Source organism: Pleurodeles waltl, chromosome 1_1, assembly GCF_031143425.1.
Source record: "Pleurodeles waltl isolate 20211129_DDA chromosome 1_1, aPleWal1.hap1.20221129, whole genome shotgun sequence".
In the NCBI taxonomy this organism is placed as follows: Eukaryota; Metazoa; Chordata; class Amphibia; order Caudata; family Salamandridae; genus Pleurodeles; species Pleurodeles waltl.
Window position 1 is genome coordinate 357,601,121 of NC_090436.1, and position 14,271 is coordinate 357,615,391.

The 14,271-nt window shown below is 43.4% G+C and overlaps 1 protein-coding gene across 1 annotated transcript in view; it reads left to right on the forward strand.

The window, feature by feature from the left end:
* CWC27 (CWC27 spliceosome associated cyclophilin) overlaps positions 1-14,271 on the forward strand; it is a 998,568-nt gene that overhangs the window by 165,891 nt on the left and 818,406 nt on the right. Inside the window, exon 10 of the mRNA XM_069222723.1 lies at positions 11,478-11,668. Within this exon, the coding sequence (XP_069078824.1) occupies positions 11,478-11,668 (191 nt within the window). The remainder of the gene's footprint in view (positions 1-11,477; positions 11,669-14,271) is intronic.

Sequence of the window (14,271 nt, forward strand, 5' to 3'; positions counted from 1 at the left end):
CATCCAGTTCTTTTTAACCTTTACACAGTGGATATTAGATATACATTAGAGAAAGTAAGGTCATTTTTTCTCTAATACACAAAACCAATGGATTGAAATTCTGTAGTGTGCTGAAGATATGGTCTTATTGGATCTCACTTACATTGACTTACAAAGAGCAGAAATAAGCTTCACAAATTCAATCTTGGTAATAAGCTGGATCTTAATGAACAGAAATCTATAGTAATAATCTTTGGAAATTACGCTAACAAATCAAAGAAAAAGTGTAACTGCGAGCCTGCAGTTCTGTAACTTAAAACTACCTCTGTATATGACTAACGGAAAAAGAGACCCCACAACTCCATTTAGCCAAAATAAGACATAAAGGTACTACAGGTACTCCAGTATTGGAACTTTCATAGATTCACATGCTTGAATATTTCCCCGTCGTCGAGATGGGAGTCCCTGGTGGAATATACAACATAGGCCTGAAAATGTACATATACAATACATGGCCTAGGCCTCAATAGAATAATCTATCACAGTCATTTCGTAAAATAGACCCAAACTCAAATTTGAACCAATCAGATTGCCTCACCCCTTAGAACCTCATGTGAGGAGCTGCCTTCCCTCAGATTTTCCACCTCACGTTGTGCTGAGAAGTCTCCTTTGAGGTCTGCTCGATATTTTCTCTCAGAAGATCTACTACTTCAGTTTTGAGACATTTCTTTTCTTCTCTGGTGCTTCAAACTGACTGCCATGTCAGAGACACCAAGGAAAGGCCTTTTTAGATCCTGTGCCTCTTGCTTGAAGAAAAGATTACATGTGGATGATCCATATGAGGAATGCATTTACTGCTTATATCCCAACCATAAAACAAAGGACTGCAAAATATGTAGAAAATTCTCTACAAAGACTTTGAAAGACAGAGAGGGTCGTCTGCTGTTGAGGCTTCAGAGAGGTAAGACTGCCCACTCAGCCTCTGATGAGGATAGTGCCCCCTCCTCGATTTCTGCTCCTAAAACACCTGTTCAAAGAAAGCAGGAGGGCTCGGATATTCAAGAGCCACCTAAGAAAATGGCACAAAAATCAACTGGGACATCTTCTAAAAGTCATACCTCTCCGCAGAGGAAGAAAACAGGAACAGAATGCTTCAAAAAATCATCAAAAAAGACTGTTTCTGAACCGGCCACCACACCTCCTAAGGTTCTCCACAAGTTCAAGAAGCCAAGTTCAGCACTGTTGACGGCGCCATCGTCGACTGCACTCTCGTCGACGAATATTTTATCAGTGACGCCAGTTGTAGTCACTCTTTTAATGTCAACGGCAGCGGCAGCAGGATCCTCATCGACGATGCTATCATCCTCATCGACGGGACGCCCCATTTTGTCAACGTTATTCTCGTCGACGATTGATCTCATGACGACGCTCCCGTCAACAGAGGCCCTCGTCGATGACACCTCTGTCGACGATGCTCGCGTCGACGGTACTATCGTCGTCGACCACACCGTCAATGATGTTTCCAGTGATGACGATATCGTCGATGCCTCCGTCGACGACAACAGGTTTTTTCTCGTCGACTATCAAAATATTTCCAGCAAAGCGGCAGAGACCATCAACATTGCCATTATATCAATCTGCGGAGCATACTCCTTCCAAGAGGCTTTCCAAGATTCATTTGACACCGTCTGTCACATCACCAAGCAAGGTGTCAAGACTTTTGCCATCTCATTTTTTAGATGGCGATGATGATGATGAATCAGATCTGGACGCATTGTTTGGAATAGCCAGGAGTCCATCCCAGTTGCATGTTAAATGTCAGGAGTACTCTGATGATGGCTCCTATTATGATCAGCACTATTATGATCCAGTCCCACAGCAAGGAATGGTGTGCTTGCCTTCTGGTCTTGTTTCTGACCTACAGGCCATGCTGGTGGATTGTAGGGAGTGCTTCTATCCTCAGTCGGCAAAAGATCCTACACCAGTGGTTACTGCACCATGTACTCCGTTACCTCTACCAGTTCTTCCTGCTGGGCCGCAAATTCCTCCTCAAGCTCCACAGAGTTCACAAGCTCAAGCCTCGTCAGACGAAGCAGCTGAAGAAGGAGAAGTTCACTCAGAGCAGGACGAATGGGATGATTATGTACTCCTGGCACCCCTTTCACCAGAGCCAACTGCAGTTGAATCCCCTCCAGAGGATATTGGATCTTTTCATAATCTATTAGAAAAAGCGACTGCGCGTTTTGAGCTCCAAATGCCATCCACACAGCAGGATTGCTTCTTATATGACTTTAAAGAGCTGCATAGGAAAGTAGTCAGAGCAATCTCTATTATAGATCATGTATGGAAACAGGGATTAAAAATTATGCAGAACCCTGCGACGGTGCCAGCAGTATTGCCAAAGCTGGACAAGAAATATAAAGCGACAGAGGACGCCCATGCTTGCCTGGTGGGTCATCCAAAACCAGATTCAGTGGTTTCTCAGGCTGCCCAGCGACGCTCTAGAAACCCTTCAGCACCTCTATCTGCACCTGGTAGGCGCCTTGACAACAGTGGAAAGAGATTTTCTTCCATGTCTGCCATTGTGGTCCGTGCTGCAAATTTCCTGGCGCTCCTGGGCAGATATGACGGGCAGCTATGGTCGGACATTTGGCACTCTGTCGATGATCTTCCGGATTCCAACAAGTCCGATGCGAGAAAGATTCTCATTGAAGGTCAACACACGTTATTGACTGTGCTTTGGACATTGCTGCTATGGGGTTTCGGCTACTGGCTGGTTCTTAAGGCCACAAAGTTTAGACCGAATGTCCAAACAAAGATCCTTAACCTCCCTTATGATGGGCAAGACCTTTTTGGTAAACATGTGGACGATGCTCTTCAAGCAATCAAAGCAGGCACAGATACTGCCAGGTCTTTAGGATCACTGCAGTATAAGTGCACACCCTTTCGAGGAGCCAAGGGTAGAGGCCACTCTTCCTTTCGAGGTGGTTACCAATCATTCAGGTACCCAACTTATTCCTCTCAATACCAGTCTTCCAGACCCCAATTACATCAGAGACAACCTCCAGCGGCGGCATACAACAGACCTCCTCCTAGAGGGGAGTCGGGGAGACAATCTAAGGACACCTCTCGCAGGCAATGACACCCTCCAGGGGCCGGCTACCTCTCCTTCTTTGACAAATCACCTGCAACGTTGGCGTCAGATCACAAACGACAAGTGGGTTTTGGACATAATAACTTATGGTCATCTGCTAGAGTTCACTTGCATTCCCCCCGAGACTCCTCCTTCCCGGGCACGTCAACAACATCTGCATCTTCTCCTTCTGGAAATAGATATCATGTTATCCAAAGGGACGATAGAGGTAGTGCCTTATTCTCAAAAAGGAAGAGGTTTCTATTCTCGCTTCTTCCTCATGAGGAAGAAATCTCGTTTGTGGAGACCCATCCTGGATCTGAGGGAGCTCAACAAATATCTAAAGAAGCAATCCTTCCGCATGGTGACTTTGAAGAATGTTTTGCAACTTCTCAACAGAGGGGATTTCATGGCTTCCCTAGATCTACAGGATGCCTACTTCCACATACCCATTCACCCCACGCACAGGAAACTCTTAAGATTCATGGTAGCCAGCCGGCACTCAATTCAAAGTGCTACCTTTCGGACTCAAATCCGCTCCACGGATTTTCACAAAATACTTAGCCCCTGTTGCAGCATATCTGAGGCGCTTCAACACCAGATAATCCCATATCTGGACGACTGGTTACTGAAGGCTTATGACATCCACTCTCTATGCCACTCTCCCAGGACCACGTTACGCCTATTCCAACAACTAGGTCTCACTCTCAATCGAGACAAGGCCCATATTCAGCCTACCAGAAGAATCGTTTTCCTGGGAGCTATACTGGACTCGACTCAAGCAAAGGCGTTCCCAGCGGAGGAACGACAACTCAAACTCGTTACCCTAGTAGATACAATTCGAAAAATAACGTTTCTTTTAGTTCCAAAGTTCAAATCATTACTGGGGATGATGTCCTCTTGTATCAATCTAGTTCCCCACTGTCGCCTTCTGATGCGTCCTCTACAAGAAGAGTTCGACAGTGGAAACAGCCCCAAGGTTCCTTAGGGGACATCATACAGTTAACAGCAAGGATCGTCGACTGTCTCAATTGGTGGTCAACACCGACAAACATCTCAAACGGATAACAACGGATGCTAGAATGGAGGGTGGGGCACATGTCTTAAAGATTTTCAAGTGAGTGGCAGGTGGCCCCCCCTCTCATGCTACTCTTGACATCAACCCCCTCGAGCTCCGAGCTGTGTACCTGGCATTGCAGGCTTTTCTGCCAAGAATCCGAGGCTCATCGGTGCTTGTCCGAATGGACAATACGACCACCATGCACTACATCAACAAACAAGGAGGGACTCGGTCTCATCTGCTGTCCAGAGAAGCTCAAACCATTTGGCCTGGTGCATTCAACATTTAGTGCACATATGAGCAGAACATCTTCCGGGAGTGAGCAACACCACAGCAGACTCACTAAGCGGGCTCGGCACATCTTCCCACAAGTGAAGCTGAATAAGAGGACGCTGGTGCGATATTTCTCAGGTGAGGAAAACCAAATCTGGACCTGTTCGCGACGTCCCGGAACGCGAAATGCCGGTTTTATGCAAGCTGCCATCACCAACCAGGGTTTTGGGGAAATGCCCTTTCGATTGCATGGTCAGGGATTTATGCTTATGCTTTTCCTCCGACACCTCTGCTTCCGTGGGTCATCAGCAAGATCAAATCGGAAACCTGCTAGATAATTCGAATTGCTCCAGCCTGGCCACGTCAACCGTGGTACATAGAACTTCTGTCCTCATGTCCTCCCATCAGGTTAGCATCTATACCGGAGCTACTAACCATCAGCCAGGGAGAAAGTGAGGCATCCGGATCCCAAGTCTCTCAGAGTATGTGCATGACTCCTGAGTTCGGCCATTTGAATATTCCTAATGACTGCAAAACTATTTTAGCTAAAGCACGTGCTGATAGCACTAGTAAAACGTACAAATTAAAATGGAAACAATTTTGTTTATGGTGTGTTCCTAATGGCATTCACCCGCTTACATCTGCTCAAGAGCAGGTTTTACCATATCTTCTTCATCTGGCGCGCTCTGGTCTTGCGCATGCATCTATTAATGTTCACCTGGTTTCTATCTCCAGATATAAATGGCTTTCTAAAGGACCATCCCTCTGGTCTCATAGGCTTATCAAGCAATTCCTGAAAGGTCTGTTCTGATCTTTTTCTCCAGTCAGAGCACCGCCTCCAGCTTGGCAGCTAAATACAGTCCTGGGTCAACTAATGAAGGAGCCATTCGAGCCCATTCATAAGTCAGACATTAAGTATCTCACCTGGAAGGTAGCGCTCCTCTTGGCTTTAACATCTGCTCATCGAGTAAGCGAGATCCAAGCATTTACCATCCAGGAACCCTTCATGAGATTTGCTGACGATAAAGTCATCCTACGGACAAACCCTAAGTTTATCCCCAAAGTGCTGTCAGACTTCCATATTATTGAGCCAGTGGTGCTAAAGACTTTCTTTCTACAGCCTCAAACTGGAGCAGAAAGATCGCTGCATTCCCTTGATGTCAAACGATGGCTTAAATTTTATCTGCAGTGAAAATCCTCGATCCAGAAATCAAATCAACTATTAGTTGCATTTAGTGCACCCAGAAGAGGGCATCCTGTTACTAAACAGACTATTTCTAGATGGATCTCAAGCGCAATAGCCTTTTGCCATCAAAGGTCTGGTCGACCCCTGGATGCCAGAGTACGTGCGCGTTTTACCAGGGCAGTCTCTAAATCCTGTGCCCTCTTCTCTGGGGTGTCACTGCCGGACATCTGTAGAGCAGCGACGTGGAGAACAACACACGCCTTCACGAAGCATTACCGTCTGGATACTGAGGCGCTCTGAGATGCAGCGGAAGGTCAAGCAATCCTTAGGCATTTGTTCCGATAAGGTGAGCTGTTTGTTTTCCCACCATCCGCTTCTGATATAATATCACATTTTCTGTTCAATATTAACGTACCTCTTCTGCATATTCATTTATGTTTCAGAGGGTTAACTTTTATTGTTTTGCATTTACCTGTTTTAATGTGAACAATATCTTATGATGAGATGAACAGTGTTTGTCAATACAGAAAATGTGTTGGTTACTGCTTGCTAGTCTTATTCAAGCATGTGAATCTATGAAAGTTCCAATACTGGAGTAAGAAATAAGTTACTTACCTGTAACTGTAGTTCTCCAGTATTGGAAGCTTTCATAGATTCACATGCGACCCACCTGCCTCCCCAGGGGAGCTCACCTTCTCTCTTTCCCAGTGTTCTTCATTATTACAGCACTTATGCTTGGAAAATCTGAGGGAAGGCAGCTCCTCACAGGAGGTTCTAAGGGGTGAGGCAATCTGATTGGTTCAAATTTGAGTTTGAGTCTATTTTACAAAATGACTGTGATAGGTTATTCTATTGAGGCCTAGGCCATGTATTGTATATGTACATTTTCAGGCCTAGGTTGTATATTCCACTGGGGACTCCCATCTCGACGAGGGGGAAGTATTCAAGCATGTCAATCTATGAAAGCTTCCAATACTGGAGAACTACAGTTACAGGTAAGTAACTTATTTCTTATCTTTTGTTTATGCAGGCTGCATGCCAAACTATACAGTCGGACAGCTGGTTCCTCTCTAAAGGAAACAAGAGCAAAACTCTTGCCTGCTTTGTCGTATGGCCATCAAGGATTTCCTGTAATAATTGCCCCTACACTGAAGTTGATTTAGTGTAACGCTTAGAGAAATTTATTCCATTTACCAGAGGGCAATTTTAGAGCACAGTTACGTCTTGCTTTTGGTCTCCTCCTAAAGGACCTTGTATATGAAGCTGACTACCTAGTGTACTTCCATTTAATCATCAGATCCAAGGTGGGCAGCATGAAACATGTTCTTAAGTCATTTATGGACGGAGGGTGCACAGCAGTAATCCACCGTCCTGTTATCAGGAAGAGGCAATTTCAGACCTGAGATGGATAGAATTTAAGGACCCCAAGCCTTCTACATTGACCTTAATATGAGCAAATAAATCTCACACAATTTTACTAAGTCGGATTGAAGACACCTTGAAGTTATCAATAAGATTCTCATCTCTAATCATGGATTCCTACTGCACGGGTGATGCCCAATACTATATATTTGAGCAGATACATAAATCAACTTGACAGAAAAAAATCAGAATGAGATTCATGCTGTTTCCTATAAAAGGTGTCCGATCCACATGGTGCATCCAATCATTCAGCAAGCCTAGGTGCAGGCTTTGTGACTATAAATTGGAATCATCACCTCTTACTCTGCTATCCGATGGTGAAGTCCAAGTGACATACTTCTATAAAAGAGATCATGCTTCTAAACAATTTAACAAGTTGCAGTGGCTCTAGCACACTGCCTAAATTCTGAAAAAAGTGAGCTTTGTCGCTGCGCAGATTTTTCACAAACTATTTTTTTTAAATAGTTTTGTAAGTAGCCTAAATGAATATTGGTTGTCTTTTAACCATAGTAAAAGCCTTCTTAGAAACGTAGTCTTCATGATTGTGGCCTATGTTTTTTAACCTTTTGTACATGTTTTATCCGTTTTGTTAAAAAAAATATTAATCGATTACAAAATAATATACATACAAATTGGTATAATATGGATAGAGAAGGACTCCAGCAATTATACCATTTGCCTGCATAGAAAGGGGACTCCAATGTCACAATAAACATACGTAGAAGGTAGTCCGGATCTAATAATGTAGGTGTTTCAGTGGTTATGCGCTTTGTTTTCAGAAGTTTAGAGCTCGCAAGTTGCCATATGTAAGACATGAGCAGCTCAATCGTAGTCTTTACGTTGTGTTCTTGTAGTATTGTTTTTCAAGGTAATACATGCAGGACAACAAATACCAAAATGTAAAACGACCACCTGCGCTGGATGAACTACTCGTGCCTAACACGAAACACTCAAGGCAAATGCAGTAGTTCTTTGAGACCAGTTGGGATGAAAGGGGTACGAATTAAAATGCACTTTACAGAAAGCCCGGCACACTGTGATGTGTCACTCGTGATATGGAGCCATATGCCAACAAATTATATTATGTGAATGATTTGTTTTGGAAATTAAAAATATATATATAAAATTCAGACCCCTAGCTGATTTTGGACCCGATACCTAGCCTATACAGTTTTAAACCGCACTACCAGTGCTGTTTCTTTTAACTCAGGGTAACTTATTGAGTACACAAAGCTAATCATCCAAATACGACGCAGTGGATGCTTTCTGGATGAATGGTCATCACCACTGCATAGAAACACTTGCAGCACATACATCCTTCCAAGCACACACCCTACACAGTGTGGCTTGCTACCGATGTAGGCAAGCACTTAAGCGCCCCACGTAGGGGTAGTAAGCGCTATATAAATGCTGCAGTACAATATAATGGGCACCGTAAGCCTTTCACTCTTCTGTGGCGCCCCTATTCCGGACAGTGGAGAAGGGAGGAGGCAAGTTAGACTTATTGATTGTTTCGAGTCAAAAAACACATACGCCCCTCACCCCCTATGTCGCGCAAAAATAGGGATCAATGTATAACAGCACTCAGGCATACACAAACCAGCACAAGCTACATACATAAAAGACCAGTACTAATGCAAACACCAATTTACATACAAACAACGCACAGAAAAGGATCAGTGTAAACAAACGAGTCCCTGTCAGGGATGCATGCACTCAAAACGTTCATGCACACAGATATGCACGCATCTACAAGCAGACGTGTGATAGGACTGTTTTGGCGGAAGTGCTAAATATGGATGTCTTGTATTTTATTTTATTTTATTTTACATATGTCTTTATAGGCCCGGCAAGGTACCAAAGCCCATTAGTGTCTCAGTCGTTCACTGTGGTGAAGTATTTGGTTGAAATAATGTTGAATTGCAATGTAGCCTGTCTGGGAAATATTTTGGTGGCATGCATGATTTATCCGAGTTCTGTTATCATCCTGTTTTGGCCCACTACTCTAGACTCAGTGGCAGAAAGATACAGCACATGCGCTGTATATTTATTTTTGCATCTGAATTGAGCATGTCTCATAAAGTCCAGCCTAAAGCATCAGAGTAGCTGTCCACAATACACACACAACACAGGTAGTCATGACAAGTGCTCAGTATAATCTCCTTTGCCTCAATGAGTGAGCAGCCTGCAGGCTTGCACTGTATTTCTGGTTGCCATCATGAAAGTGGAGACATCCACCAAAGTGCACTGGTTGTAGGCAACTATGATACAGCTCTATTATGTCCACTCGTTACGATTGGACACTCAAGGTTATGCTACAGATACAGGAAACCATGGTAAATGATCTTACAAGCCCATCTCAGAACGGTGAGGAGCAATCCATGGGTGTGCGTTGGAGTAATGCTGTCCCAGCAGTGTTCTTTAGAGACGACCCAGGAATGACTGAGGAGTGGCCCACAGTAGTGCACTTGTGTACATGCATCAGAGTAAATGCTGTGCATAGAGTTCACCTGGCACATAGGAGCAGCCAGCGAGAATGTCCTTAAGATATATTGTGTTGTATTAGAACATTTATATATTACTTACTTCCCCTAGGTAGGGCACCAAAGCTCTTGCCTACTTGGGCAGCATGGTACATCGTGTGTGGCTGAAAGTATATTGCCTTTGGTTTTGGTCATACGTGGGAAGTATTTCCATGCCATGAGTGATGACCAAAGTATGGTTATTGTGTTGTGGGACACAACATTTAGTAGTGTGGTGGATGAAGACGCCTGATAGATAGACACACAGTTTATGGTTTTTAGTAATATGGAAGTTTTGGGCAGCTATGCATGTCATTTTATGGCATTTGTTATGATATAATTCTACTTAGCTGTTTTTTACACTGGGTTGTCCAACTTGATATTTTATTTAAAGTTTATGGTTATGAGCAGGCTTAGTTGGAGAGAGAAGTGGCAGGGGGATATCTACTGGGATAGACTTTGTCATTCCATATCTGAATGTCATTGTGAGATGTAAAGAAGTTTTCATAGTATGTAACTAGTTGAGACAGTGGTGAACTAGATTTGACACCTCCAGTTGGCCAGCAGTACACAGCAGATATCTTCAGTTATTCAATGCCTGTTCAGTTGGAGTTGGCTGGTTTATTGGCAGGTACGGTAATGGGTGATAGACAAGACCAATAGCAGATATGTCTTATGTGAGTGTAAAAGTATTAGGCAGTGTAAGGGAGTTATTGTGCAGCCTGCATAAACTTCAGCTGGCTGCTGATTGGTATGGTATTAGTATTAGTGTGGGACAGAAGGGTTATAAATGAATTGACAGTACTATGTAATACCCAGGCTGCCATAAACCATCAAGCACACAAATGATGAATAATGCTTGTAGATAGTCTAAACCACTGACAATTGCTTTGGGTAGCATTCCATCTCTATACAAGGCCCGCCTTATGTAGATCATTACTGACCCTGCTCTGTATGGGAACAGTCCACCTCAAACAGCCAGGTGGTGCCCTCTGCAGATGAGAACACGAGCAACCCCAGATGGGCCTTGGCCATATTAGGTCTCATCAGAGATGTATAGCTTTGATTATATGGCACAGCGAGTAAGGTACCCACAACTGGACAAAACCTTGGTCACTTTTATAAGTGTTATACATCCATTGTTAATGGTCTGAAGATTCCTCTCACAGGCACTGAAGAGTAATCCTCCAGAGATGTTCGTGAGAGACATCAACATAATAAATACATTTTAGAGACTAGCAAAAACATATAGAGGGGAAATTTCTAGACATGGACTGTTTGCAGCAGCCAAGGCCTGAGGTTTGAGGCAGGTGCACATTTCCAAAAAAGAAGAATAGAAACCTCAGGACACAAAAAAAGTGCACCAAGTTAAAACGTTTGGAGGCTTTGACTAGATGGCTAGCTCTCAAAAATGACATGCAGTCTTTAATTATCAAAAGTCGTAATTGCCAGCCAGGTTCCTGGCTTTTCTTTCCAGCGTGCACCCAGGAGTGGCCAGAGGATTACCCATGACATGTATGAGTGGATAAATAGTGACAGTATAAACGTATGCGTAGTGCTGAGTACATGGATGCCCATATAGACAGAATGTGAGTAGGCTGGCATGGATACAATGAGTTTGTGTTTTTTGAAAGCCAACAGACTATAATGTGTATATGTGACTGAACTGGATAGCCCATTTATCCATCCAGACATGCACTCACTCAATGCATTTATCCATCTCCTTGCTTTTCTGTTCATCCATGCAGTGAGTCATTCGCTCATTTGTCTGTTTACACATCCATCAACTTGACAAACATAGCAACACCAGATTATATTATTGTTGTCTTACTTTGCATTGCATGTTGTCTTAGTTAAATCAGTAGAACATTTAAAAAGGTTTGGTATTTCTGATTGTTACAGAAAGACGAAAGTGAAGAAGATGAAAGTGAAGAAGAGGACAACAATGAACAGGAGAGTGATGATATTGACAGCGATGAAAAGCATCAGCTAAAAAATCGTATTGCTAAAAAGTTGAAGAGAGATCCAACTGACTTTGTTAAACCAGCTGCCAAAAGTGAAGACACAGTAACAGAGAAGAAAATGAGTCGCAGGTGGGTGAACAAATTATGCTTAACTTGAGGCTTTCTGTGTCTCGTTTTGGAATGTCATATTCTGACAAGTGTAGGACAGTTGTATATCTGATGATGCATGTATTATTCTCTTCAAGGGATTACTTGAACTTAAAGGTTGAAATCTGTCATTTCCAAGTATTGACAGACTGCTCATGAATTTGTTTCCTTAGTAACTTTTCTATTGCTAGATAAATCCATGCCAATCTTTCAAAAAATAAATTAATCTGATTTGGATTACATGACGGGGTTCATGCATATCTGTAATGTGTGGTGATATTAAAAATAGGGATGGGGGTCTAAAAAGTGTTATTTTCGTTTTTTTAACTGGCATACAATTCTTTATTCGCGCTCCTCTGAAGAGAAAACAGTTGATGGAAATAAAAGCAAACTTGACATAAAAAGTAGACCTTTACTCAAAAAAGTACCTTTGCTTGGTTCGGTGTCACATCCAACCACTGAAATTCAAACGTCATCTTTTGCTTCGCAATCCATAAATCACACAACCGCCATACAAACCATATCTCGCATACCAAATGCAATGCTCATGATTTCACCCTATGTGTAAGGGAAGCAATTACAAATATCCTAAATAAACTTGAGATTACATATCCTGTTATCCTTAGCAATCTGAAAAAGGTGTAGTGGTTTACGTTTGTGTTAATTATGTTGCTGTTAGGTGGTGTTACTTAGGAGGTCTGAATATTGTGAGGTCATAAGCATTTCTTTGTGTGCAAACTGTGGCCTAACCATAACCACAGAGTTGCTATTACTGACTCTCAAATATATGTGTATGTATGTAAATATACATACATGTAGGACCACGTTTTCATAGGAAAAGCATTTGTTGGTTTGCTAATAACTTTTGGCACCGTTTGACAAATCTTGACAATTTTTTTTTTTTAAGTTCATCCAACTGATCTCCTTCCTGGAATGTTTCAGAGTGATACGTAAAGGGGAAGGGCGAGAAAAAGAGGGGGTGAGGGTAGTCTCAAAACGCATTTTTCCCCATGATGTTTTCATAGGAAAATTAAACGCAGCTACAGCAAAACAGGAATTACACACACTTGAGAGAAGGCTAGATCTTGGTCCATAAAGAATGCTATTTGTGATTTGGTGTAAATACATTCTTAATTCAGAGAAACTAAGGTTCAAAATATATGTATATATCAGTTCACAGAGGATTCGCAGAGCTGTGATTTTTAGAGATAAGATCTGATCTGAAATATACAGGACGCAGGTTAGGGATACCCCCCTCAGCACAAGCCAAAAAAATTATTTTTTAAAACCGGTACCATGGATCCAGAAGCCTCCCTGCCCCCGGGATGGGCCAAGACCCGGTGGGGTCGGCACACTTTCTTATTTGGGGTAGGGTGGTCTGAGCTACTGGAGGCCCCTTCCCCAGGGCCAGCATCATTATCAGTTGGGAGGGGGCCACGTTTGCCCTCTCCCAGAGCCTCTGAAGGCCCCGGGATCCCATCTCCCAGGGCCAGTAACACTACTAAGGGTGAGAGGGGCATGCGGCCTTCCTCCCTAAGCCACTGGAGATCCCAGTGTCCCCATCCCCAGGGGGCCAGTATTTTTTTTTTTTTAATGGGTGAGGTTGGATTACTAACCGCTCCCGACACGCAGTCTGAGCGGTAGATTGGGCCCAGGTATCCCATCTCCTGAGGCTTGATATAAGCATTGTCCTGGGAACGCCATCCACTGGGACACTGCTGTTTCCTGCCCAGGAGAGTGTGAGTATTCCCTGCCTTCACTCCCCCGGGAAGGAAACACAACTTTGCTCCTGTACCAGGTGGGAACAGAGGAAACTGCTGCTCCCACCCAGACAGGAGCAACTTTAAAGAGCTAACTCCTGCCAGCACAATAATGGGTGTTGGCTGGGGTGCTGATGGTGGCATTGGGGCTGATTATAGTTCATATGAGTGTCCCAAGTGGTCACCTACTTTGGGGAAAAAAAAAAAGCCAGCTCCTGTCGGCACCAAGTATGGATGCTAGTTGAGGCAGCAGTGGCGTTGCCCCCCCCCCGTGGCCATAGCAATTTAAAAAAACATATATGTGGGTGCCCCTGATGGGCACCCGGACACCCAAAAAAATCAAAAATCATGAAATCAAAAGAATAATAAATGAGCAGCAAGGAGCGCCCTAAAATGCCTTGCGAGTGCTTTTTAGTTGTTTTTTTTTCTCCAAAGGCTTGATTGAAAATATTGTATAACGATCACTTTTATTAAACATTGTTTTGTACACATTTATGAAATAAACATTTGATGATGGTTATTGGTGATTATTTAACAGGCAAGAGATCTGCCTTTATATGGTGGTGTTCTGGCCCCTTTGATAAAGCCAATAGGCCCGCTTTTTATATTTAATTGGTCTGACCTCTTGACAAAGACTGAATGTCTGCCCTGCTTAAATGACACCCTTTATATTGTTGCATCACATAGCCGTGTGCGCTGTTGCTATGGGCACAGGGCCCAGCCGCAGGCCAGGCTCTCTGTCCAAGCTCACACTGATCACGGCCGAAGGCTGTGTTCAGCGAGGGTAAGGCCCCCAACCCGTGCTTGGCCAAAGGCTGTGCTCAG